The sequence below is a fragment of the Wyeomyia smithii genome, chromosome 2, assembly GCF_029784165.1.
Source record: "Wyeomyia smithii strain HCP4-BCI-WySm-NY-G18 chromosome 2, ASM2978416v1, whole genome shotgun sequence".
Taxonomy (NCBI): domain Eukaryota; kingdom Metazoa; phylum Arthropoda; class Insecta; order Diptera; family Culicidae; genus Wyeomyia; species Wyeomyia smithii.
Window position 1 is genome coordinate 30,190,794 of NC_073695.1, and position 25,668 is coordinate 30,216,461.

The 25,668-nt window shown below is 39.5% G+C and overlaps 2 protein-coding genes across 7 annotated transcripts in view; one reads left to right on the top strand and one right to left on the bottom strand.

The window, feature by feature from the left end:
- Positions 1 to 25,668, bottom strand: part of LOC129722716 (PTB domain-containing adapter protein ced-6) — a 93,244-nt gene that overhangs the window by 53,182 nt on the left and 14,394 nt on the right. The gene's annotated exons all lie outside the window — the stretch shown is intronic.
- Positions 1,973 to 3,670, top strand: LOC129722719 (uncharacterized). Its single transcript, XM_055676409.1, has 2 exons — positions 1,973 to 2,316; positions 2,378 to 3,670. The coding sequence occupies exons 1-2, from the start codon at positions 1,982 to 1,984 to the stop codon at positions 3,621 to 3,623; spliced, it is 1,581 nt and encodes a 526-aa protein (XP_055532384.1). The 5' UTR covers positions 1,973 to 1,981; the 3' UTR covers positions 3,624 to 3,670.

The following is a 25,668-nucleotide window of genomic DNA, read 5'->3' on the forward strand; positions in this document are numbered from 1 at the left end:
ACACACTAACAATTTACTGATTATTGCGTTCATGTTGTATAATGGAAAAACCAACTTACATGTTCAACCAATGTTTTCGTACTGACCTGGAATGGAAATAAAAATTTAAAAGTTAGTGGGTTGATTAAATCGAAGAATCTATAAACAATGGAGTAATGCAACTTATTTGACGCATGATTGTATGTAAAACAAAACAGTCATCTTTTTCCCTACCGTCGTTTAAGCTTGTTGTAGCTTGTTTTATGTTTATTGTATCATTTGAAGCCTGAATTTAAATTTAGCTGGAAATTTTCTTGCAGTAACAATTGCCTTTCAGCTGAGATAAAACATGAGATACTGCATTTTTAAAGTTTTTCAATTCAAACACAAACAGTGACTTGCAGTAATTGCGACTCCTGCCATAAAATAGCTATTCATCTGCCGACCCGGACTATAACTAGAAAATGGCGCTTGTCGCAGAAATTATTCAAACCAATTGGCAGGCTATTAAACTTATTTGACAGGTACTAGAGCTTAGAGACGACTCAATGAGATTTCAGTGGACGACTCTTGACTCTAATCCACGTGGTAAAGAGGATCCATTTCCAAGCTGCTAACCTTTCTATGTTGCGTCTCCAGTACGATATTTCAGATTAACATTTTCTGACATTAGGCGTTGGATAGCGTCCGATTCGCTCCTGATATATTATCTGAATTGACATCAAACGATTTAATGCTAAGATGACCTGAACTAAGTTTAGACATATTTACAATAAACGATCAATAAATACAGCCCACGTTAGAAAAACCTGCAATAGTCTAGGGCCTTTACTTAGCAACAGATTATCTTTAACTCGGGGAGTGAGATTATCCGTATATGAGTAGTAATTAATTCCGCGATAGGTTGAACTTCAACCTTTGCTGACATCAGCGAACGTTAACGTTCAGACGAACAATAAATCAAACTGGCAAATTGCTGGCAACTGTCACGCTCTTCAAGATTAATGGACAACATAAAAAGTTTGAAAGGTTTCGCGCTACGTCCGGTTTCGCAATGTTGTATGGCGTGCCTGGCGGGAGTATTTGCTTACTTCTTAGTTTTAAATCTGTCATACTGCTTTAGGTGCCAAAAAACCACCCAATCAATTTTAAAAAGGTTATAACATGCTTTACAAATCATTCGATTGTGGGGTTTTAGTGTATGCTCGCCAGAACTTGCTTCAAGAGAAAAGAAATAACAGTGCCCCCAAGGAGACCTCAATAAGAATCGAAACGTTGGGTTAAAGTTTCTCCGGATTTTAGAATGAACTCGTTACGGGAAGGATCATTCTTACGGGTTGGCCTCACTGATTCCCTTCATATTACCACTGTCGCGTCATCTCGCGTCATTAAGGGTAATAAAAGCTATTTCCCGGTAAATGGAAATATTTTGAGGTGCACCCATTTCTGCAATTACCCTGGTATCTTATCTCGCAGATTGGCATGCTTTGATCAACATTGAATCGATAAAAGGCGCCTGCAGGGTTAGACGGATAGATTACGGCTTTTGTTCGTTGATGGAAGTTGGCCATTGGATTAGTCAATGTATTTGCTGATATTGATGTTGCTTCCACGTGCGTTATGTTAGTTGTCAAGTGTTTTCTATCAGAGTTTTGCTAATGAATTGACTAGTCAACAGTTCGAAAACTACTTGTAAAATGGTCTATTATAAACACATTTGGTTTTATACCTAACTGGTATGAGTACCTTGAAACACTTATAGAAAGTGACGAAAAGCTAATCGATAACCTTCTCTTCGGATATTATCCGAATTCCGACTCAAATTTCTTAATGAAAATTCAGTTATCAGTTATCGCGGGCTGTCCACGAACCGTAGACGACCATCAAGTCCTTTATCTTGCATTGATAACTGCTATCAACGCGGATTACTCCCTTCACAATAGAGTCGACTCCACAACTGGACACGAAATCTTTTCTTAAATATAAGTACCTTTCTGAATATATGACACAGTTCGGAGCTCAGTTTGGCGGTGACAGGTTTTACGATTGTGGAAAAATGTGGCAGCTAGTAATCTCGGTTTTGTGTGTCGCCGCAATAGCAGAGGGTATCAATATCGATTGCTCAACACAGCATGATGGATCTCGGTTTCCTGTGCCAAATTCTTGTGAAGAGTTTTACGAGTGCTCAAATGGAAAATTAGTGAAGCGATATTGCCTTCAGAATCAGCAATATGACGTAGCGTCGATGAGCTGTGTCGATGCGGCCAAAATCGTTGACGATGATGGGTTCTATGTAATCTATTCAGAAGACTCCGGAAGTTCAGGAAGTTGTGCAAGGTAGAATGATTTTTTATTTATTCTTCAATTGAACGATGCGGTACAAGTTCTTTTACTGTAGATATCACGTTTGCGTCCAGGGAGCGCAGAAGGCGTTCGAGTGTCCAGCTTACACTTATTTCGACATCAACTCCATCTCGTGTGTGACTCCGTCGAGCAGTTCTTGTAGAATCGATAGCGTTGTATGTGGTGTACGAAGAGAACATCTTCCAAATCCCAGAAGTTTGGCATCGTTTTATAAATGCGTCGAGGGTTTTCCACATCTGGTGGAATGTGAGACTGGTCATCAGTTCGTGAATGGACGTTGCGTCGCAGATTTCGTAGCAAACATGCGAGATTTGAGAACAGACGATACAGACGATACAGACGATACTACTGAAGACACCGAAGAACCAGAGACAACAACTGAAGCAGGAGAGACAACCACAGATGTAACAACAGAGTCAACCACTGCAGAAATAACATCAACCACAGAAGAAATAACATCAACCACAGAAGCAATAACATCAACCACAGAAGAAATAACATCAACCACAGAAGAAATAACATCAACCACAGAAGAAATAACATCAACCACAGAAGAAATAACATCAACCACAGAAGAAATAACATCAACCACAGAAGAAATAACAGGGTCAACCACAGAAGAAATAACATCAACCACAGAAGAAATAACATCAACCACAGAAGAAATAACATCAACCACAGAAGAAATAACATCAACCACAGAAGAAATAACATCAACCACAGAAGAAATAACAGGGTCAACCACAGAAGAAATAACATCAACCACAGAAGAAATAACATCAACCACAGAAGAAATAACAGGATCAACCACAGAAGAAATAACATCAACCACAGAAGAAATAACATCAACCACAGAAGAAATAACAGGATCAACCACAGAAGAAATAACGTCAACCACTGAAGAAATAACAGGATCAACCACAGAAGAAATAACATCAACCACAGAAGAAATTACATCAACCACAGAAGGAATAACAGAGTCAACCACAGATGAAACAACATCAACCGCAGTAGAAATAACAACCACAGAACCAATAATACCAACTACCCCTACCGTAGACCCGTCAGAAGTGTGCGCTGGCATTCTGATTGGAGTTCTGCCTTATCCGGGCGTTTGCCATTTGTATATTGTGTGCGTTTTCAACAATGGATTGATAAGAACCTGCGAGGCGGGTTATATATTCAGTCGTTCCGGCGCCGTTTGCGTTCCGGGAAATTGGGAGACCTGCGAGGCAACTAGAGGATTTCGACGACTCGTTTCGCGTCTGTTCAAATCATAAATAGTACAATAAAATTGTATCAGTAGGTACTTATCGAATACAACATATAAACAAACGTATGGAAATTATCCGAAAAACGTGTAATCCATCCGCGTTTCAGTTTTACGGATCATGATAATATAACAATCCAGGTAACTAATGCGCGTTGAAATAGTTGCAAAATGTTTGCTTCAAATTCTCATTTCTGATGCTATTTGTTGTGCAACATCTGGAATAGCTAACATTTCACCAAATAGGGAGATCCTCTGCCTGCACTTCATATGTAAACACAATGGGTAGTATTGTGCTTATTACTTACAAGTTTGTGGTATCCGAAAAGTTACAATTTAAATAATCGTAGACCAGACAAATTCGGCTTTTATGTACCTACCATTTACGATAGTTACAAATATAATCGGTAGCAGTATAAACGGATTAATTGCTACTTACGTGCTTAATGCAATGCTGAAACTACAAACAATTTCAGTTCATTTCACACTTCCTCAGAGTTGCTGAGCAATTCCACAAAAAACGGGTAACCAATTTAATCGATCGTAAAACTGTTTTTAATTCTCCATAGACTGCTCTATTGGAAATTAAAAATAATTCGTCAGCCAAAACGGTTTGTTTGATTGGCATAGTGTCTTCGGTAAAGTTGAAGATAATAATTGTGTCCTTCGATATAAAATATACCCTGTGAAGAGATTTTTTTTTTTTCAAAAAACCATAACATTTTTTTCATTGATTTCTCTGTGATCGAAACAGTTTCGTTGTTTAGGTAATCTTTTGTAGGTTTTATAAAAATAAATTAGATTTTCAAAATATGAGCTTTTTCAGATAATTTATTTTTAATTTTTCTTTTGACTTGAAAAAATTTTTTTTCTGGGTTGTAGTCATTTTTGGTCAAAATATTCTGTAACTTTTTGTTGGAAATATTATGGCAAAAACTCATAACATGGAAATGTTGTGTTAAGTCTATAGCATCTAGGAAAAATATAAACTGTACAGAATAGTTTATGATTTTGCGGATATTCTATGTTTTTTGAGTGGATGTCAAATTGGCCAACTAGCCCCTCAGCTGGGGTAAGTTGGTTAGGGTGTGGGGTGAATTGGCCATTTATATTTCGGAAGGACAATTCAGTTTTTCTTCCTCGCTGCATTTACGGCAGCCTGTGGCGTCTCAGCGGAGGTCAAACCGCACCGGGTTTTTTGTTCATACATTTGCTTTCCGGAATCCCAAACAATGAAAAAAGTAACTCATAATTGCATGAAAAAAATCGTGTTACTCTTTAATACCTGATGAGAAGTATATGTTTAAATCTCTCTACTAGTTTGGTTGCGAACTAAATCAAAGACAATACGGATTAAACTGAGAACCAGAGCCAAATTCTAGATTCGCATCTGCAATCACAAGCACAAAACTATAGCTACTTTAGCCTTTTTTCTTTTTTTTTTTTGTTGAAAGCTTGCTTTCGCCGAAATTTTCATCAGGTAGAAGGCATTTGTCGATGCATTAGTGTACGTTATAGTTATTTGAGATCAATGACTCAGCATTTATGGTGTGCAATAAAAGATTCATCAAAATGACAATGCAATGGAGATAACTTTTACCAAATATATAAATTCGAATAAATGGTTTTACTAAAGAATAAAAAATGCTGTTTTCGCTTGGAATAAGATTGCATCACGACAGCACTGTTCCTGAAATTGCATTTACTTGGTTACTTGAATTCATTCATGATGTCCATATGACCAGCCAGCCCCGCTAATATGTGACCAACTAGCCCCTCACGTATTAAATATGAAAATTACTTGAAATATATGAAAATAAAATTTTGGCGAAAGTTTGCTTTACACAACTTAAAACTAACGGAAATGACTTTCATAATACGTTGAGCCATGTTCATTTTCATTCGGCTAACTTTGTTTAGACAAAAAGTTTCAACTTGAAAACCGAGTAGAATTGATGGCCAATTTGGCACCAACCTGTATTTATTATACGTCTCAATTAAAACTGTACTTCATTTCGTCATTTAGTTTCGCTGGTTATCTACAACGTATCACCCATATAACCCGATTTTTTTGATACGTAGATTCGAAGATATTCTCATTGACCAACTTACCCCGTAACCAACTAGCCCCGCTCTACCCTATATGTTTTTTGGAAAGACAAAATTATTATCTACAACTTTGCCGAAGGCGTCACACCGATCAAATGAACCGTTTTGACTCTAAAAATATTTTTAATCATCAATACCTTCCTAAAATAGCATTTTTCAATAGCTTCTCAAAAATTAGTCGTGTTACAAAAAATTAAACCAACAGCACAAAATGGCATCTTTTGCCTATAGAAACGTCTATGCAAAGTTTCAAAGTTTAACAAAAAAATATTGAAACAAGGCAATTTTTGTGGAACAGCTCTACTACAATTTGAGAACTCTCATTTGACCCTCGGATCACAGTCAATATGTACGAGTTTGACAAAATTCAATAGTGCATTTGTAAGCTGGAAAAAAAGATACCAACTGAACTCTAGACGAGCCTGGACCTTCGCTAGGTATTGAAATATGTTGGGTGGCGGGGTCTTAAGAGGTGTTTGAAAAAGCCAAACAGTTGACTTCACTGACAAGACCACGGCATCGCTTTTCTGGGATGCGAGTAAAATGATTTTCCTTATAAAAATAACGAGTAAATTTAATGAAATGTGAAAAAGGCAACAATGTTGTTGACAACGCACATACTTTATTGCATCGACTAAAATTGATGAAATAAAGTTCTAACTACTTTCGAACAGATCCCACAACACGTCCGTCGGTTTAGCCCCAGTCTATTTTCTGTTCACAAAAAAAGATCTTGGTAGCACCAGAAACCAGCCATCGAATTCTGAAAATCGTGCTGAATTTGCGTCATTTGCAGGCAACTGGCTTCTGGAAATACCGAGAAAATTTTCCAAACAACAATCATAGCTCATCATTCTGTGCCGAACACGCATCAGTATAGGACGTGTTTGGTGATCGCTCCGATAGAATATAAAACAAAAGACGCGCGAGCAAGTGTTGGCATTGTTTGTCTGGTCGAGTGAAGGTTCAAGGTCGCCCGCCTTTGTGCAACTGTTTCGCATCGTGGCTGTTTGCTGGTGCGTAAGCCGATTTGGCTGCTAAGTGATTTGTGCTACAGCAGTGGACGAGAATCTCAACACTAAGGAGGAAAAAGAAGAAGCCAACAGTTGACAGCGAGTTGTGTCGCTGTGCTGAGTGATCACACACCCGGCTCGCTGCTGGTGGCTGTTTGGAGCTGCTGTATTGGTGCTGCTGGCTGTAACGGCTGCAGCTTCGACCGTTCGGACAACCAACCCTGCTGAAAGGAGAAGTAAAGAGGTACGTGTTCTGTCGGCGCTAGTGCGCTAGATTTAGCGCGATGGATGTAGATCCCTCGCCTCCCGTGCCACCATCCCCGAACCCCTCCGACCCTGTCCCTCCTGCCAACCCTTCCTCTGTTAATTCTGCAGTCCCCCCTCGCCCCAGGCTTTACCCGGACGGATCTCAGGGCAGCTTTTCTGTTTTCTTTCGGCCAAAAGCAGGACCGAAATCGAAACCGTTAAACATCCTGCAGATTTCGAAAGACCTGACGGAGGGGTACAAGGCCGTGACCGAAATCTCCAAGGTCAGACCCAACAAGCTCCGTGTCGTGGTCAGCGACCTGGAACAGGCCAACGCTATTGCTCGCTCCGAGCTTTTCACACGCGAGTATCGCGTTTACATACCCGCACGAGACGTGGAGATCGACGGTGTCATAACCGATTCGAGTCTGTCGGTCGAGTGTATCTTGGCAAGCGGTTTTGGCTGCTTCAAAAATACTTTGTGTCACGACGTAAAAGTAAAGATCATAGATTGCAAGCAATTGCGGTCTGTGTCTCTTGTCAACGGCACAAAAGTGTACACTCCGTCAGACTCGTTTCGTGTTACGTTTGCCGGATCTGCTCTCCCTAGCCACGTCTCGATCGATCGGGTGCGTCTGCCTGTGCGATTGTATGTACCCCGTGTTATGAATTGCACCAATTGCAAGCAGATAGGCCACACAGCCGCCTACTGCTGCAATAAGGCACGATGAAGCAAGTGTGGAGAAACTCATGCGGACGATTCTTGCAGTGTAAATGCTGAAAAATGTATTCACTGCGGGGAAAATCAGCATGAGCTCTCCACATGCCCGGTGTACATGCAGCGCAGAGATAAAATCAAGCGGTCACTTAAGGAGCGTTCAAAGCGATCTTACGCTGAGATGCTGAAGAAGACCGTGACCACTTCTACCATAACATCGAACCCCTTTGATCTGTTGTCCTCTGATGAAACCGATTCTGACGATTCACCAGCGGGAACATCTTATGCCAATCCTGGGGCGTCTAGAAAGAGGAAAAATATTTCCTCTCCTAAACTTCCCCGAAAAGGTCCTAAGATTTCCCAAAGTGAAATGAAAGTTACAAACAAACCAAACAGTGCTGCGGAAAAACCGAAGCAAACTCCTCCTGGGCTTGCAAATTTAAAGTCCCAGAAGGAGTTCCCAGCACTGCCAGGAACATCTAAAACCCCAGTTGTTCCTTTTGCACTCCCAGTTGATGAAACAAACTCTGAATCAGTGAAATTTTCTGACATTGTGGACTGGATTTTTGAAACTTTCAATGTACCCGATCCAATTAAATTTTTTCTTACAGCATTCCTCCCAACAGTTAGATCATTTTTGAAGCAGTTGACTGCCCAATGGCCCCTCCTTGCAGCGATTGTATCCTTCGATGCCTAATTCATCTGCGTATACGAAGGACTCTATCTCTGTCTTACAGTGGAATTGTAGAAGTATTTTACCAAAAATGGATTCATTTAAAGTTTTAATAAATAGAAACAAATGCGATGCATTTTCTCTTTGTGAAACTTGGCTTACTTCAAATATTGATCTCAACTTCCATGATTTTAATATTATTCGCCTTGATCGAGACACCCCATATGGAGGAGTACTTTTAGGGATTAAAAAGTGCTATTCTTTCTATCGTATTAACCTCCCCTCGATTCCAGGCATCGAAGTTGTCGCATGTCAAATGACAATACAAGGTAAAGAGCTTTGTATTGCCTCAATATATATTCCTCCCAGAGCACAGGTTGGGCAACGGTTGCTCTTTGATTTAATAGAACTTCTTCCCTCGCCACGTTTGATTTTGGGAGACTTCAACTCTCATGGTGTGGCTTGGGGTTCCCCCTACAATGATAACCGCTCCTCTTTGATCTATAACCTTTACGATGACTTCGACATGACTATTTTGAACAACGGTGAAATGACACGTATCCCGAAACCTCCAGCGCGCCCAAGCGCTTTGGATCTATCCTTATGTTCGACGTCGCTACGGTTGGATTGCACATGGAAGGTAATCCTCGATCCTCACGGTAGCGACCATCTGCCTATTCTTATTTCAATTACTAACGGTTCAACTCGCATGCGACCAATTGACATTCCGTATGACCTCACACGGAATGTCGATTGGAAGTTATACGAGGAAATGATATCAAAAGCGGTCGAGTCGATTCAACATCACCCACCACTTGAAGAATACAACCTCCTCGCGGGCTTAATCCTCGACGCCGCGTTGCAAGCCCAAACGAAGAAATATCCCGGCGTAACGATCAAAGAGCGGCCTCCAACTCCGTGGTGGGACAAAGAGTGCTCCGATGTCTACACGCAAAGATCCGACGCGTTTTTGGCCTTCCAGAAGGGAGGTATACCGACGACTATATACGGTATTCGGAGCTTAATACCAAGCTTAAAAGCCTGGCTAAAGCAAAGAAACGCGGATATTGGCGTCGGTTCGTGAACGAGACGTCGAGGGAGACATCGATGAGCACTCTTTGGAACACAGCCCGAAGAATGCGGAATCGCGTAACGGTCAACGAAAGCGAGGAGTCTTCAAGTCGGTGGATATTTGATTTTGCCAGGAGAGTATGTCCGGACTCTGTTCCTGAGCAAAACATTGTTCGCGATGCGTCTCCGGGCCACGACGCGATAGAATCACCTTTTACGATGGCAGAATTTTCAGTTGCCCTCCTGTCCTGTAACAATAACGCGCCTGGGTTAGATAGAATCAAATTCAACTTGTTGAAGAATCTACCCGGCAATGCCAAGAGGCGCTTGTTGAACTTGTTCAATAAGTTCCTGGAGCAAAACATTGTACCGCAGGATTGGAGGCAAGTGAAGGTGATCGCCATCCAAAAACCAGGGAAACCAGCTTCTGATCACAACTCTTATAGGCCGATTGCAATGCTTTCTTGTATCCGGAAATTGATGGAAAAAATGATACTCCGTCGTTTAGACCATTGGGTCAAATCAAATGGTCTACTATCAGATACTCAATTTGGCTTCCGCCGTGCCAGAGGGACGAATGATTGTCTTCGTTGCTTTCAACAGATATTCAGCTGGCGTATGCTCGCAAAGAACAAATGGCGTCTGCGTTCTTGGACATTAAGGGGGCTTTTGATTCCGTTTCTATTGACATTCTTTCGGGTAAACTTCACCGACAAGGATTTTCTCCAATTTTGAACAATTTTTTGCACAATTTGCTGTCCGAAAAGCACATGCATTTTACGCACGGCGATTTGGCAACTTTTCGCATTAGCTACATGGGTCTTCCCCAGGGCTCATGTTTAAGCCCCCTTCTTTACAACTTTTATGTAAATGACATCGACGAATGTCTGGCAAATTCATGCACGATAAGACAACTTGCAGACGACAGTGTAATCTCTGTTACAGGAGCCAAAGCTGCCGATTTGCAAGGACCATTGCAAGATACCTTGGACAATTTGTCTGCTTGGGCTTTACAGCTAGGTATCGAATTCTCTCCGGGGAAGACTGAGATAGTAGTTTTTTTCTAGGAAGCATGAACATGCTCAGCTTCAAACACAATTAATGGGTAAAACGATTTCTCAGGTTTTGGTAAACAAATATCTTGGTGTCTGGTTCGACCCTAAAGGCACCTGGGGTTGTCACGTTAGGTATCTGATGAAAAAATGTCAACAAAGAGTGAATTTTCTTCATACAATAACCGGACAATGGTGGGGAGCCCACCCAGGAGACCTTATAAGGCTTTACCAAACAACGATATTGTCTGTCATTGAGTACGGGTGTTTCTGCTTCCGCTCCGCAGCAAACACACATTTGATCAAACTGGAGCGAATACAATATCGTTGTTTGCGTATCGCCTTGGGTTGCATGCAGTCGACCCATACGATGAGTTTGGAGGTCTTAGCTGGAGTACTACCATTGAAAACCCGCTTTTGGAGCCTGTCTTCTCGCATTCTTATCAAATGTGAGGTCTTGAACCGTCCTGTGATTGAAAATTTTGAAAGGTTAATCGAACTCAATTCTCAAACCCGTTTTATGACATTGTATTTCAATCACAGGTCCCATAATATTAACCCTTCTTCGAATATTCCAAATCGTGTCGACTTATCGAATACTTCTGATTCTACTGTGTTTTTCGATACATCCATGATAGAAAAAACTCGTGGAATCCCGGATCATTTACGCGTGCAGCAGATCCCCAAATTTTTTTCCAATAAATATCGAAACATCAACTGCGACAATATGTTCTACACTGACGGATCACTTCTTGATGGGTCCACTGGCTTCGGTATTTTCAATAACAATTTAACCGTCTCCCATAAGCTCGATAATCCTGCTTCTGTTTACGTCGCAGAATTGGCTGCAATTCAGTACACCCTAGGGATTATCGAAAAAATGCCCACGGACCATTATTTCATCTTTACGGACAGTCTCAGTTCCATTGAGGCTCTCCGATCGATGAAAGATGTTAAGCACTCTCCGTATTTCCTGGGGAAAATACGGGAACATCTGAGTGCTTTATCCGAAAAATCCACTCAGATTACCTTAGCGTGGGTCCCTTCTCACTGCTCGATACCGGGCAATGAGAAAGCGGACTCTTTGGCTAAGGTGGGCGCAACAAACGGTGGAATTTATGAAAGACCAATTGCCTTTAATGAATTTTTCTCATTTGTACGTCAGAATACGATCATCAGTGGCAAAATGCTTGGACCAGAGGGGAACTGGGAAGGTGGTTACATTCCATAATCCCCAAGGTGTCGACGAACCCGTGGTTCAAGGGGTTGGATGTAGGTCGGGATTTCATTTGCGTGATGTCCCGGCTTATGTCCAATCACTATAGATTTGACGCGCATCTCCGTCGTGTTGGGCTCGGGGAAAGTGGTATCTGTGCCTGTGGTGAAGGTAATCACGACATAGAGCACGTTGTTTGGTCATGCCCTGTACACCGTGACGCCAGGTCTAAATTAATAGCTTCCCTGCAGGCCGAAAGTAGGCAGCCGGCTGTTCCTGTTCGTGATGTCTTGGCGAGCCGTGACCTATCCTACATGTCCCTTATATACGTTTTCCTGAAATCCATCCACGCCCCAGTTTAATCCTATTCCCTTCCGCCTACATCCAACCAAACGACAAGAACACGTTAAGACCCCGGATCCGGAAACAGCAACTAGACCCGCACGATACTCTCAGGTCCCGAGGGAGACAACCCAATATGCCAGTCCGTAATATCTTGGCCCAGCAGCGGAACATGTGCTTACCTATGGCAATGAAAACCATCATACAGTAAACCAGTGCTTTTTATGCAAAATATTATAGCTTTAAGTTACATTTAGTTTCAGCTCGTAGTCGGCAGTGAGGATAAAAAATTTACTTTTAGTTATTAAGATACTTTAGAAAGTAAGCTACCAGATATAATTGGCGCCGTTTAACATTAAATTGTATTTGTGCCGTGTCAAATAAATTATAGATGAACAAAAAAAAAAAAATCATAGCTCATAAAAAAAAACAAAAAGCACATCTATCACACTCTCCGAAAATATATGAGCTTTAAATATTAGGAATATTGATTTGATCGACAAGACATTCGATTATTCAATACCGTCCACTTTCCTGCCAGTAACAACTTTTTACCTTTTTTCGTTTTTTTTTTCAACCTGATCAAATATCGCCGACACCTGCCTGTGAATGGTCTATCGTTTTGGGTTTGTTTCGTGGAACGTCATATGAGTCACTCGGCGCAAAATAGATTTCGGAGGTAATTAATTAAACATGACATGTTTGATTGCAGCTCAAGCTATCCGCTGTGGCACCACGATTGGCGCAACGCAAATGGCACTCTGTCTACAATACACGCTCAGCGTGTGTTTTCGACTTCTCCTCAGTTCAGTCCATCAGGTGGCAGCAGTTCGGCGATGTCGCGCAGGTAATGAATGAATGGTGGCTTATGTCTTCGATATGTGCATTACAAAGTCAATACTGCTGTACTCAAAGCTCTCTGCGGCTGCGGCTAGCTGACGAGGCCTTCAAAAGCGACTGTTCTTCCCGCGCACCATCGCAAATACTTACTTCCTTTCGAATTCTGCCTAGAGAAGGAACAACAGCAAAAATTTAATCGGTTCCATTTCTGCTGGTCTATACGCGAAGTGAAGGGGATTTCCACTGATTTAATTGCAACAGCACCAATCTACCAATTAAAATGTTCACACCACTACTGCCTCTAGTGGACGCTGCTGCTGGCTTGAACGAAGATGGCTTGATTGTGATGGAGTTGGAAATTTCTCTTGTGAGTTGTGACACTATGACTCACATTCCTCGTCCCGGGGGCTCTTACGCAAGAAGCATCCACAGCACAGCTAAAACCGAAAATAAATGCTTATCTGTTTTTTTGTGTTCCGTTATACTACTGACGTGTATCAGCTGCGTGTCTCGCTGGCAGACGGTGTGAGTTGAATCAGTTTTCGCCTTGTGGGCGGTGACTTCAGATTAGCCGGTAGACTTGGGTGTGTTTATTTTTCTTAAACTGTTTGCTGTTGATTCGCATGAAAACAAAGTTAAACGAGCCTGAACCGAAGCACCGGTGTGCATTTTTTTTTCGAATGTCGAACAAGTTTAATGATTACGAAGGTTTTCGAAAAAATCAGATAATTTTCGGGGCCTACTCTTCGAACGTTGTTTGTTTGTTTTAGGATGACGACAGGAAACCAGATTTATGACTGTTTCTAGTGGCAACGTTTGGCAGACAGAAAACACCAGATAAATTTACAGAAATTTCGAAGAATCAAATTCTTTCGTAAATTTAAATAAATTTTAACGAAGATGATAGCAACATATCACAGAATGAAATTTTAAATCTTCTTAAATAATAAATTTCAGGGTGAACCATATTCCGCAATATAAATTAGGGAAAAAATCTAAAATGTCGAATACTGTCAAATACTGTCAAATTCTCAACACGAACTTGAATAAAAGAAATAATAAAAGTTTGAAATTTAGTAATGTAACTGACTCATTTTAATTCAGGTGGTTACTGTCTAGTTGATTTGTTATTAATAAACAATAAAAAGTTTGTTGTTATTTTCAATCAAGTAGCTGCACCTGATTTTTCTGAGTATGATATTATTTCTTCATCTCGTGCGTTTTCGCTGTTCAGCCTTTACTTTAGAGACTATGAACGTATTGACTACGTAACATTATATCGTAGTTTGGACCAAGTCGATTGGTCTTTGCTTAACAGTATGCACGACTTTAATCTTGCAATTGATTTCTTGAATGCTCAACTTCTAGAACACTTTGAAACATTTTTCCCAGTTCGTTCTAACCGTCCTTCAGCGATCAATTTCCATTTTACAAAAGAAATTCGTGTTGCTATGATTTAGAGAAATGCGGCATATAGTCAACTAGCTGATACCCGGCAATACTAGCATTATTCGAGAATGATCGCCAAGATTAAGTTCGAAGCAAACTTCTCACTCCAAAAACTAATAAAATGACTCTCTAAAAATTTAGATATCTTTGCGATTTGAAAATATTCATATTAGGTGGTATTTGACCATTTCTGAATGGTCCTCAGATTTCTGGCATACGAGCATCATCTCGAATAAGGATATCCCTAGTAACAATATTGGTTTGAACAAAGCTTTGTAGCGCTCAATAAAGCCAGAACAGCGCTATAAAACTTTGATAAAACCCGTTTTGTTACTTGGGATAGCCATTTTGGGTGGTATTTGGTGATTTATGGAAACCGGAAGCCACCATCTTGGATTTCGAAACGGCGCCTTGAGTTGATTTCAGGTCTCTTGGCATCATTTCGATTACAGAAATATCCGTATTGGGTGGCGTTTGGTCATTATAGGTTGTTTTCCGGAAGACAGCATATTGGATTTCAAAATGGTCTGTGAAGTCGACTTATTTTTGGTCATTTTCGATAACCGGAAGTCGCTATAGTGTATTTCATCTCGGTTCCTAACTATGCCACTGGGATATAGCAAAGTCTCACATGACAGAGTTATGTCCCCAAACCACGTCTCATACTCGAAAACACCTTTATATAAATTTTCGTGATAAGCTTTTCAAAAATTTACAAATAATGAATTTCAACACACCCTCCTACGTTACTACGGCACCGAGATACAGAGAAATCAATGTTATAGAAACATACTTAAGAACCCACTTATACAAGTTAGTATGGTGATCAAGTTAGGTGTTTAGTAATTTACAAATAACAAATTTTTTCTCCCTCCCCCTTGCCACGCTCATGAAATAAGAAAAATTCGAAGTCGTTATATAGATAGTACAGTAGGTTCAGTAGTTTTTGAATCTATAGGGAACAAACAGACAGATAGACATTCGCATTTATAGATATAGATTGACCAGCAGAAGAAGCCATTTCGATCATGCACAGTACAAACGTTTCCTCAACCGCGTTAATAACTTAATAAACAAAGCAAAAGCTGATTTTATTCCCTCAGCTTTGCACTTTTTCAGCAAAAACTTTACTCGTGATCATGAAATACCCCCAACTCTTCCCGAACAACCTAATGATTTCAGGTTTGTTCCATGTAACGACTTAGAAGTCGGAAAAGTTATCGAATTTTTCACTTCGAACGCGATGGGCTTAGCAGCATGAGCATGAGCATGATTGACCGCCCGCGGTTGCTACTCCGTTATTGCCAGATCAGCTGTAATTACACAGAGAACCAACAGATGATGTTTGGGACCAACATGCATCCTCAATGTGTAAAAACTGGCGACCTTAATCTTTGTATTAGGCAATACCAGCGCCGGCCGCATCCGAATGCAGGTCAAAGAAGGAATTTGTATAGGAAAATGTTGACGTGATACTCGCTTATTGGAAGCCGAGAACACCTCTGCACTTCCACGAGAAATCACTGGGATGTTGGAGAAAGGGCAAGGTACACAGCAGGGTTCGTTTTGGTAAACGATGCGCTGGTTTCGAGTGTCGGGTTCTTTAGAACAAGTATCGCGCGAACAAGTTCATTATATCCGCCACGATATTCATAATGCGATTCGAACTTATTCAGTTTGACAATGTAACACCGCAACAATAAATCGTACGCGAGAATACTAGACCTTTGATCAAATTGGGACAACTTCAAATGATATGGTATCTCCTCGTAAGGTGATCCTCTTTTCCTCTTTACACCGAAATCAAGGGCGCGTTGTTGATCTATCTTTAGATAATTCGACCTCATGAATGTATCGACGCGGAGTCTAGGGGTTCGTTCAACCGGACATTTCTACCTAACAAATCGACCAACGACGTTTCTCGTATACACTTTGTCTGCTCTAAAAAAAACGATACGATCCCGCGAAAAACACACCTGAAAAACAGAATATAACAATGGTGCGCGCTTATTACGAAAACGAACCACGAGTACATTTCTTGCCAAACGGTCCGCGATGTAGCCTTTGCTACTCGTAGCCATCAGCTATTTGTCAATCCCGAGTACTTTCGAAGAAACGACTGCACGTCGGCCGACGCGATTCTTTAGAGGGTATACATTGTGTTTTCGTTAATCGCGATATTTATCGACCGGACGAAATCTTCGGTTAAACAGTCACAGTGTGACATGAACAAGTATCTGGGTGTAGCCCTCGAAATCACTATATTCTAAAAACGTTCATATAAGTAAAATGCTCCCGAGCCGGAAACGCAGTTTACATCGAAGCACTATGCACGACCGCTCTATTCCCTCCTACCGACGCAGAAACTCGGGGACACGACTTTTCACGCCGATTCTATCTTAGTTGTCGATGCGAATGTTGCCTATTAAATAAAAAAAAAATTGGCAAAGTTTCATGCATGCAAAGCCTTAATAATTTAAAAATGCAAATTTCCATATTGACCAATATATGGTCTTAAGTTTGTTAACAAAATGCCGACCTAGTCATGTTTGGAACATTGTATACAAAACATAAACAGCCCAAAAGCTAGAAAAATCGGAAAAGTGAAGCATAAGATTTCATGTATTATCACTGCACCATACTCCCAGCTTCCATAAACCACACCATTGCTCTCGAGGTGAGAACATGTTTGCTAATAAAACCCTACTTGAAGCCTGACCGTGCAAAACCGTGGTAGATGACGGATTCAAAGTATACTATGCGTCATATTGGCTCATTACTAAGTTGAGCTACCCATTACCTTATAATGGGTGTGATACTGTTGGAAAGATAGAAAAATGGCAAAGTTTGGTGCATCTAAAACATTAAGTGCAAACATCAGGTGTAGATGTACATACTAATCAAAAGTCTTGAAATTATTGACAGGACCAAACCAATGATGATTATTTCAGGCTGACTAAATAATCCTCGAAAGTCAAACTCGACTCCATTGAATTTTCTATTACCTGTCATGCGAGAGTCAGTGCGTTTAAAAATTCATGGCACACGACACATCAGTAAATACAACTTCATTAATCTATTCTACCATAAATTCTAATAAACAACACTATTACACAAAACCACACGAAAAAAGTCTCCAGAAAAACATCTTAATTGCACTCTGTTTTCTATTTGGACAATCGAAACTGTAACAGTTAAACATTCATAACGGCCACAATCAAACGGCAACGGCACGGCAACGTCGTTCCTCAAACTGGCAACTACGTGGTATCCGGTGGATCATCACAAGATGTAAACCATATTCGAACGCGGACCAATTAGAAAAAAAAATAAAATTCCAAAAGCGAATCGTGTATGTCGTATCGAGCCCGTTGATAAGATAACCTACCTCACCTGACGATTCTTGTGGGAGAAAAAAAGTAAAACATTTCAAGACTCATCGCGCAAACAAAAAAAACCCTACTCGCAGCCGAAAAGCTACCACACCTCGTGCACCCAACAGATCACACATTCACGCTTCTGCCAAAGTCCAAAGCCCGCTAAAAACCATTACACACATAGCCTTACATTCATGAAATGTTTGATACAAAAACATATACTCATCTGTTTTAGTTTGGTTATGCCTATGCCAGCGAAACAAACGCTGGCTAGCACAGCGCAACGCTATTCTCTCCGCTCTCCAGGAAGTGCCGTTCTCTTCGTTCACACCACCATATGCACTCCATTATCGCACGTTAATAATGAACCGCTTGTTAGCGCGACGCACGAAGTAGGCACTCACACTCACGCAACCTAACTGGCCTAACAATTTTCAATTTGATTTCGTGGATAAATTATAACTTCTACGCATAGAACACTGTGTTTTTCACAAAACCTCCACTTTTCTCACTTAAAAAAAGCATCACAGATCACAACTGTACACTTTTTAGCAAGTTTGGCCCCTCATTTCACTTATAAATCAATAACTTTAACGGATTGCTTTCGGGGCACGTATTATCGGTTAGTCGTGTTGCCAGCTCCTCCACTTCGAACGCGATGGGCTTAGATGCAATTACTCTAAAATTTATAAAATTGGTTTTACCCTCCATTATTACACCTATTATCTTCGTTTTCAACCATATCTTTACAACTTCTAAGTTTCTCATTCATAACTCTTCAAATAATTTACGTACTATTAGTTAACTTTGTGTTTTATCCAAGGCTTTTGATAAAATTGCAAAAAAAAACAAATACAAGAGTTCATAAACGCTTTCAACATGCTAACTCCGTATCAATCAGGGTTCAGAGGTGCAGGACGGCTTTCACAGGATTGTGGACAAGAAAGGCGTAGCTTTTCTGCTTTTATTTGACTTCTCAAAAACATTTGATAGGGTTTCTCCCGCCAAATTACTGCGAAAACTATCAAATCAGCTCAGCTTTTCACGAGAAGCAGTTTATATCTTATTCCGTCCTACCTCTGTGATCGAACTCAAATAGTAGAAACGCCAGGAACTGTATCAAATTCAATCAACAGGGGAACCTCAAGGGTCAGTACTTGAGCCTTTGCTTTTTTTGTTAGTTATCAATGATTACCCTACTCAAAGATTGCATGATACATATATTTGCTGACGACGTTCAACTTTATTTTTGCTCTGTCAATTTTTTAGATAATGGAATGACTTTGCTTATTTATTCGGATATTGAAAATATTTGTCCGAAACAAAAGTTATATTAGTCGAATAGGATGGTCACTAGGGTGTCCCAAAAAAAAATCGATGTTGAAAAAGTCAAGGTTCTCAGCCCTAAATTGAAAGATAATGTTAATGATAGCATTTTAGTAGAATATTTCGACTTTTAAAAAAATTGTTTTCAGGTTGCCCAAACGTGATTTATGAAAAAATGACTTTTTTAGGCTACAAACTCACTCTTTTGCACATTTTTCAATTCTGTTCGATTTCTAAATTTTTCCATATATTTTTTTATGTTTGTGTGGTTGTTTTTGAATATTTTGCATGGTTCAGTTCAGCATTGCATTCACTTTTTTGACTCCCAGAGCCCATTAAACATCACAAACAAAATATTTTTTCTAATAATTTTTAGATAAAACCCTTCAAAACACAAAGCGGGATTCACGACGAAAATTTACATGGAAAAAAGATACTTGATATCTTATCGGGGAACTGAGATATTGGCATTTTTATATGAGATGGAAAACTATGCATTTTCACAAATATGTTAAATAACTGTTTTATTTTTTGAGATGAAAAATAACAATGTTCAGAAATCAAATGCAATTTTAGATGGCTGGTAAATCAGTAGAAGGTTTAAAAATTCAGAAAAATCTACGAAAAAAGTTAGAACGAAAATTGTGTTTTTTAGTGTCTTCTAATAGAAAACTCAATGTTGTTCGTAATATGTAAGAGATAGAAACATGATGTCTTCGGTAAAGTTTCTTGTTTTAAGATAACCTAAAACTTTGTCGAAGACACCTTGTGTCTATCTTATTCTGATTAAAAAGTATTTTTTTTATTTCACTCATTGGTGGATTGATCACCCATCTTTCTACATTAAAAGATACATTTTTGAATATCCTGAAACTTTTCCGAGCATACCTTATGGCTATAATCAACATTTGAATCACTATTTAGGAAATTATACGCACAAACGGCAAAATAAAACACTGTGCAATGGAGATATTGAGCGTTAGTGGCCTTTTGGATAAAATGCATGGTTTTCCATTACATGTAAAAACGCCAATATCTCAGCCCCCCGATTAGATATCAAGGATCTTTTTTCATGTAAATTTTCGTCTTAAATCCCGCTTTGCAGTTAAAATTTCAGTTCTTGATCAAAAAAATTTTTTATATGTGTTTTGAAGGGCTTTATCCGAAAATTTTGAGAAAAAATCATTTTTTTGTGATATTCAATGGGCTCTGTAAGTCAAATAATTGAATGTGATGCTGAACCAAACCATGCAAAATATTCAAAAATAATCCCACAAAAATAAAAAAAAATATATGGGAAAATTAAGGAATCAAACAGGTTTGAAAAAAGTGCAGAAGAGTGGTTTTGTAGCATGAAAAAGTCATTTTTTTCATAAATCACGTTTGGGCAACCTGAAAACGATTTTTTAGAAAGTCGAAATGTTCTACAAAAATGCTATAAATAACGGATTCTGATTTTTATATCACAGCTCAAACAGTGTAATTTTCTAAGCAAAACGTATTTTTTTTAAATATAACAAAGATAGTTGTCCTTCGATCAAATGAAGAATAAAAACCACTCTAAATCGCTTGAATGACAGTTGGTACATGGGCGAACTATCATTGAAGCGATTTCGACAGGGGGATGACAGCATGCTATCTATCTCTATTTTAAAGGAGTAAAGAGTCTTTCTTACTAACGTGCACACTTAGTTTGTTTTACCGAACTCAGCAAACTTTTTACTGAGTTTTTAACAGCTGAGCCATCAGTAATCTGTTCGGTTATTCATTTGCATGACGAGCGTTCGGTAATCTTTCATTGTCGCTGAAACGTCAAATGAAGAAGATAGCTCAACAAAAATTTACAAAGCGTTCGTCAAAAATTACTGCATGAGCCGGAAATCACGATGCTGACGATTCGTCACAAATTTACAAGCGTCCTTCTTTGCAACTTAAGCTTTCTCCCGGTTATAGGATAGATTTATATAAATGTAACTATTCTAATAGTTGCTATTTCAACCTTTGATAATTTCATACAGGTATTTCGGATCATTATACTGATGTTTCTAGTACATTCAACTGAAAGCTAGATACGTTTTATATGATGGCGAACATACTTTTTATTGAAGGCTTTGTATGATCTACTGTAGCGGTATATTTGAAAGTACGATATCCATTTACTTTTTTTTTATCCGAGTAGCTCGTGGGACACTTTAAAAAAACAGCCTCTAAACTTTTCGAAATATCTCAAAATGGCGGATTTTTGGTGTTCGATTTCGTTTTGGCAGATGCAGAAAGGTTACCGAACAGTAGTTCCAAGTTTACTGATCGTGACCGTAATAAAAATTACCGAACAATTGAGACGAAAATAAGTTTTTGGTATGTAAAGCTAAGTCAATTTAGAATCCAGAATAATAGTCATCTATATCTCGGTAACGGATTGGCGTAAAAATAAAGTTAATACATCAAAACAAGGATAATTCACTGTACTTTAAAGAAAAAATATCCATACGAGTCATTTCTCTTCGTTTTTAATGAAAATTAGCACTTTCTTCTTTATTCCTTTCAACAAACGCTGCACACCTCAGGAGCTAACTTCCTTGGCACATTTGTTTTACATTTGGTCATCTGAGTCGGGTCCCGAGCCGTTTTTCCACTTTTCTTAAACTTCCGCTAAATTATTGCCCAAAATCTCTCGATGGGCCGGAACTGCGGGCAGTTGGGTGGATTTATGTTTTTATCGATGAAATCTAAGTTATTATCACTGTACCACTGGATGACTTCCCGGCTGTCGTAACAACTCGCCAAATCTGACCAAAGCTTCACGGGACCTTCATGGGCTTTAAAGAAAATGAAAGGTAGAACGCAATTTTTGAGGCATTCTTCCTTGTACAGCTTCGAGTTCATCGTCACGAACACTTTGCGCCGCAGCTGCTTCAACGTTCTGTTTGGTTGTTTGCTGACTCGATAAGAACGATATCCTACTCGCAAAAGAATGCTTCGAACGATACTGCGAGCAGCAGCATATTTTTGTGCGATTTCATTATCTGATAGTCCAGGGTTTGCTTTGACGGTTCTTCATCGTCTTATTCGTCACGAACACTTTGCGCCGCAGCTGCTTCAACGTTCTGTTTGGTTGTTTGCTGGCTCGATAAGAACGATATCCTACTCGCAAAAGAATTCTTCGAACGATACTGCGAGCAGCAGCATATTTTTGTGCGATATCATCATCTGATAGTCCAGGGTTTGCTTTGACGGTTCTCAACACCTTCTTTTTTATTATTTTGAAGAGATTTTAAATTTGAATTCATTCATCTCTTTAACCCCTTCTGGTTCCGCTTGCGGTCATATGTTCCACTACAACGCTTACCTTGAGACACTCGATTTATGCTCTTTCGCTCCCTGAAACGTTTGAGCAAATCATACACAGTTGATTTGGCGATTTTCAACGTTTTTGCGATTTTTATTGCGGATCACGTTGGATTACACTGGTCGACAAAATGAAAGAAAGTGCATTCCAAAAGCAGTGTGCAATAAATCTAAACATATAAAAGTGCAGCTCTGTCTGTTCGTCTGTCTGACCCACATAGACTTGGAAACTATTGAACCAATCTGCGACAAATTTTGTATAAAAGGGTTTTAGAGGCCAAAAAAGGTTACCCTCTTCTAGAACGGAGGGGTTCCATACAAATGAAATACAAATTTGAGCATAACTAGGGAACCAATCAAGCAAACAGAACCAAATTTGGCATGTGTATGTTTTCAAAGCTAACACAAATGTCCATGGTTGTTTGACACCCCTCCCTCTTCCGTAAGGGAGGGGTCACATACCAATTAAACATAAATTTCTGCCCATCTCGAGAACAAATCAAGGAAATGAAACCAAATTCGGCATGTGAATGTTTTTGAAGGCCAAAAATATTTCCAAAGTGATTTAATACCTCTCCCTCTTCTTGAAAGGAGGGATCCCATACAAAGAAACACGAATTTCTGCACAACTCGCAAACTAATCAAGTAAACGGAACCAAATTTGGCAAGGGGTGGCTTTTGGTAACAAGAAATTGAGTATTTCCAGTCTCGTAATGACCCCACTGAAGCCACAAATCGAGCTCAGACACCATTATATACAATCTTTAATTCCAAGATGGCGACTTCCGGTGCCTGGAAAACAGCCAGAAATGACAGAATACCTCCCAATATGGGTGTTCCCGGAATCAGAATGACGCTCAGAGACCAGAAATTGACTCCAAATGCCATTTTGAAATCTATGATGGCGACTTTCGGTTTCTGGAAAACAACCTAAGGTGACCAAATACCACCCAATATGGGTATCTCCGGAATCGTAATGACGCACTGAAGCCAAAAATCGACTACAGACATCATTTTGAATTCTAAGATGATGACTTCCGGTTTGTGGGAAACAGCCAAAAATGACCGAATTCTACTCAATATGGATATTTCTGTCACCTGTGTTCAAATGACTCAATATCACCCAATATGGGTATTTCCGGAATCAGATTGATGTTCAATGGCCAGAAATTGACATGCCATTTTGAAATCCAAGATGACGACTTGTGGTTTCAGAAAACTAGCCTCAACGGACCGAATATTATCCAATATGGGTATTTCCAGAATCGAGGTGATGTACAGAAACCAAAAAGCGAGGATGTTCTAACTACGATAAAACCAATCATTTCAAACGGTTTGTCTTTTGAGTTTGATCGTATTCAATATCCGATTGTCATGCATTTGCAGACTATAAACAAATTGCACGGAATCAATTTGGAATGTTTGAAATTATTTAACCCTTAAATGCGCAACGCTGCATTAAAAACATTGCGAATAATGTTTCAAAGTAAATGTTCTTTAGTCTTTTTAGCAATATAATTCATTGAAGCAGTTATCTAATCTTCGATATCTTTATTCAAACCTAGATGACTGTTCATATGAATTATATTTTTGAGAAAAACTGATTTGAAACGTTATTCGCAATGTTCGTTTTAAAACATTACGCATTTTAGGGTTAAATAAAGAAAGAAAAGCGCTGGACGAAGCTTACCGGGTCTATTAAGCTATTTTTGCGTTCCTACGAATTCAAATTTTCTGCCATACAATTAATATTTATCTAATTTTCAAAATTGACGGTGGAGAGATACGACATTAAACTTTTTGAAAGAAATAGAACTCTTTAGTAGCAGTAGCCTTTCCTAATATTACGTAGAAATTTGAATTTTTACAGTGTAAGAACATTAATAATTATGACACCTTCACTGTTGATTTCAATCAACTAGCGAGGACAGTGAGGTATAAAACGACAAACATGTTAAACAGACGCAGGAATCACACAATCAACAATCTATTTAAATTTTTATTTTCACCAAATATATTGCTAACAATGAGCGCGAGAAATGTGATCTATTTGCCGAGCAGTTTCAGCAGATTTTCAATGATTTTGTTGCCTCTCCTGAACAAGTCAACAATGCCAGCAATGCAGCTCCCCGTGATGTTTTCTCATTTAGACTACCGCTCATAACGCCAGATATTGTTGCCGCCGGTCTTAGTAAGCTTAAAGCTTCCTATATCGTTGAACCAGATGGTATTCCTTCCGCGGTTCTTAAGCAATGTGGAGAAGTCCTCTGCTCGCCAATCGCTAAGCTTTTCAATTTATCTGTGCAACAATGTAAATTCCCTGACAGCTGGAAATTCTCGTTTCTTTTTCCTGTTCACAAAAAAGGTGATAAGCGCAACGTTACCAACTATCGAGGGATCACATCCTTGTGTGCTTGCTCCAAGCTGTTTGAAATAATTGTGAACGACGCTTTGTTTGCTAGCTGTAAACATTATATTGACACCGAGCAGCACGGGTTTTTTCCAAAAAGATCAGTAACCACAAATTTAATGCAGTTCGTCTCACGATGTGTGCAGATCATGGACTGTGGCTTCCAAACCGATGCTTTTTACTTAGACCTGAAAGCTGCGTTCGATAGAGTGGACCATGGGATACTGCTAGATAAAATGCAAAGGCTTGGTATGACTTCAGAATCCGTAAGCTGGTTCAAATCATACTTGACTGATCGTAAAGTTTGTGTAAAAGTAGGATCAGCCGTCTCGGACTGCTTTTCCAATATGTCAGGTGTTCCACAAGGCAGCAATTTGGGCCCGCTACTTTTCACAATCTTCAACAACGATGCTGCTCTACAGTTGCCTCCTAACTGTCGGCTGTTCTATGCTGATGATACCAAACTGTTCAAAGTAATGAAATGTTTACGCGATTGCATGGAGCTTCAGGAACATTTGGATACGTTTGCGAATTGATACGAAACGAACTGCTTAACGTTAAGTACAGAAAAGTGCAACTCAATTTCTTTTAGTAAAAAACGTTCGCAAATCGTGTATGAATATACCATAGCAAACCACCGACTTCTCCGTGTAGGATGTATAAAAGATCTAGGTGTCATTTTGGATAGTGAATTGACCTTCAAGATTCATTACGACAGCATTATTGCTAAGGCTAATCGGCAGTTAGGATTTATATTCAAGATTGCCGATGAATTTCGTGATCCGTTATGCCTCAAATCACTTTACTGTTTCTTCGTGAGATCGATTCTAGAGGCCAGTTCTATAGTATGGAGTCCGTTCCACGC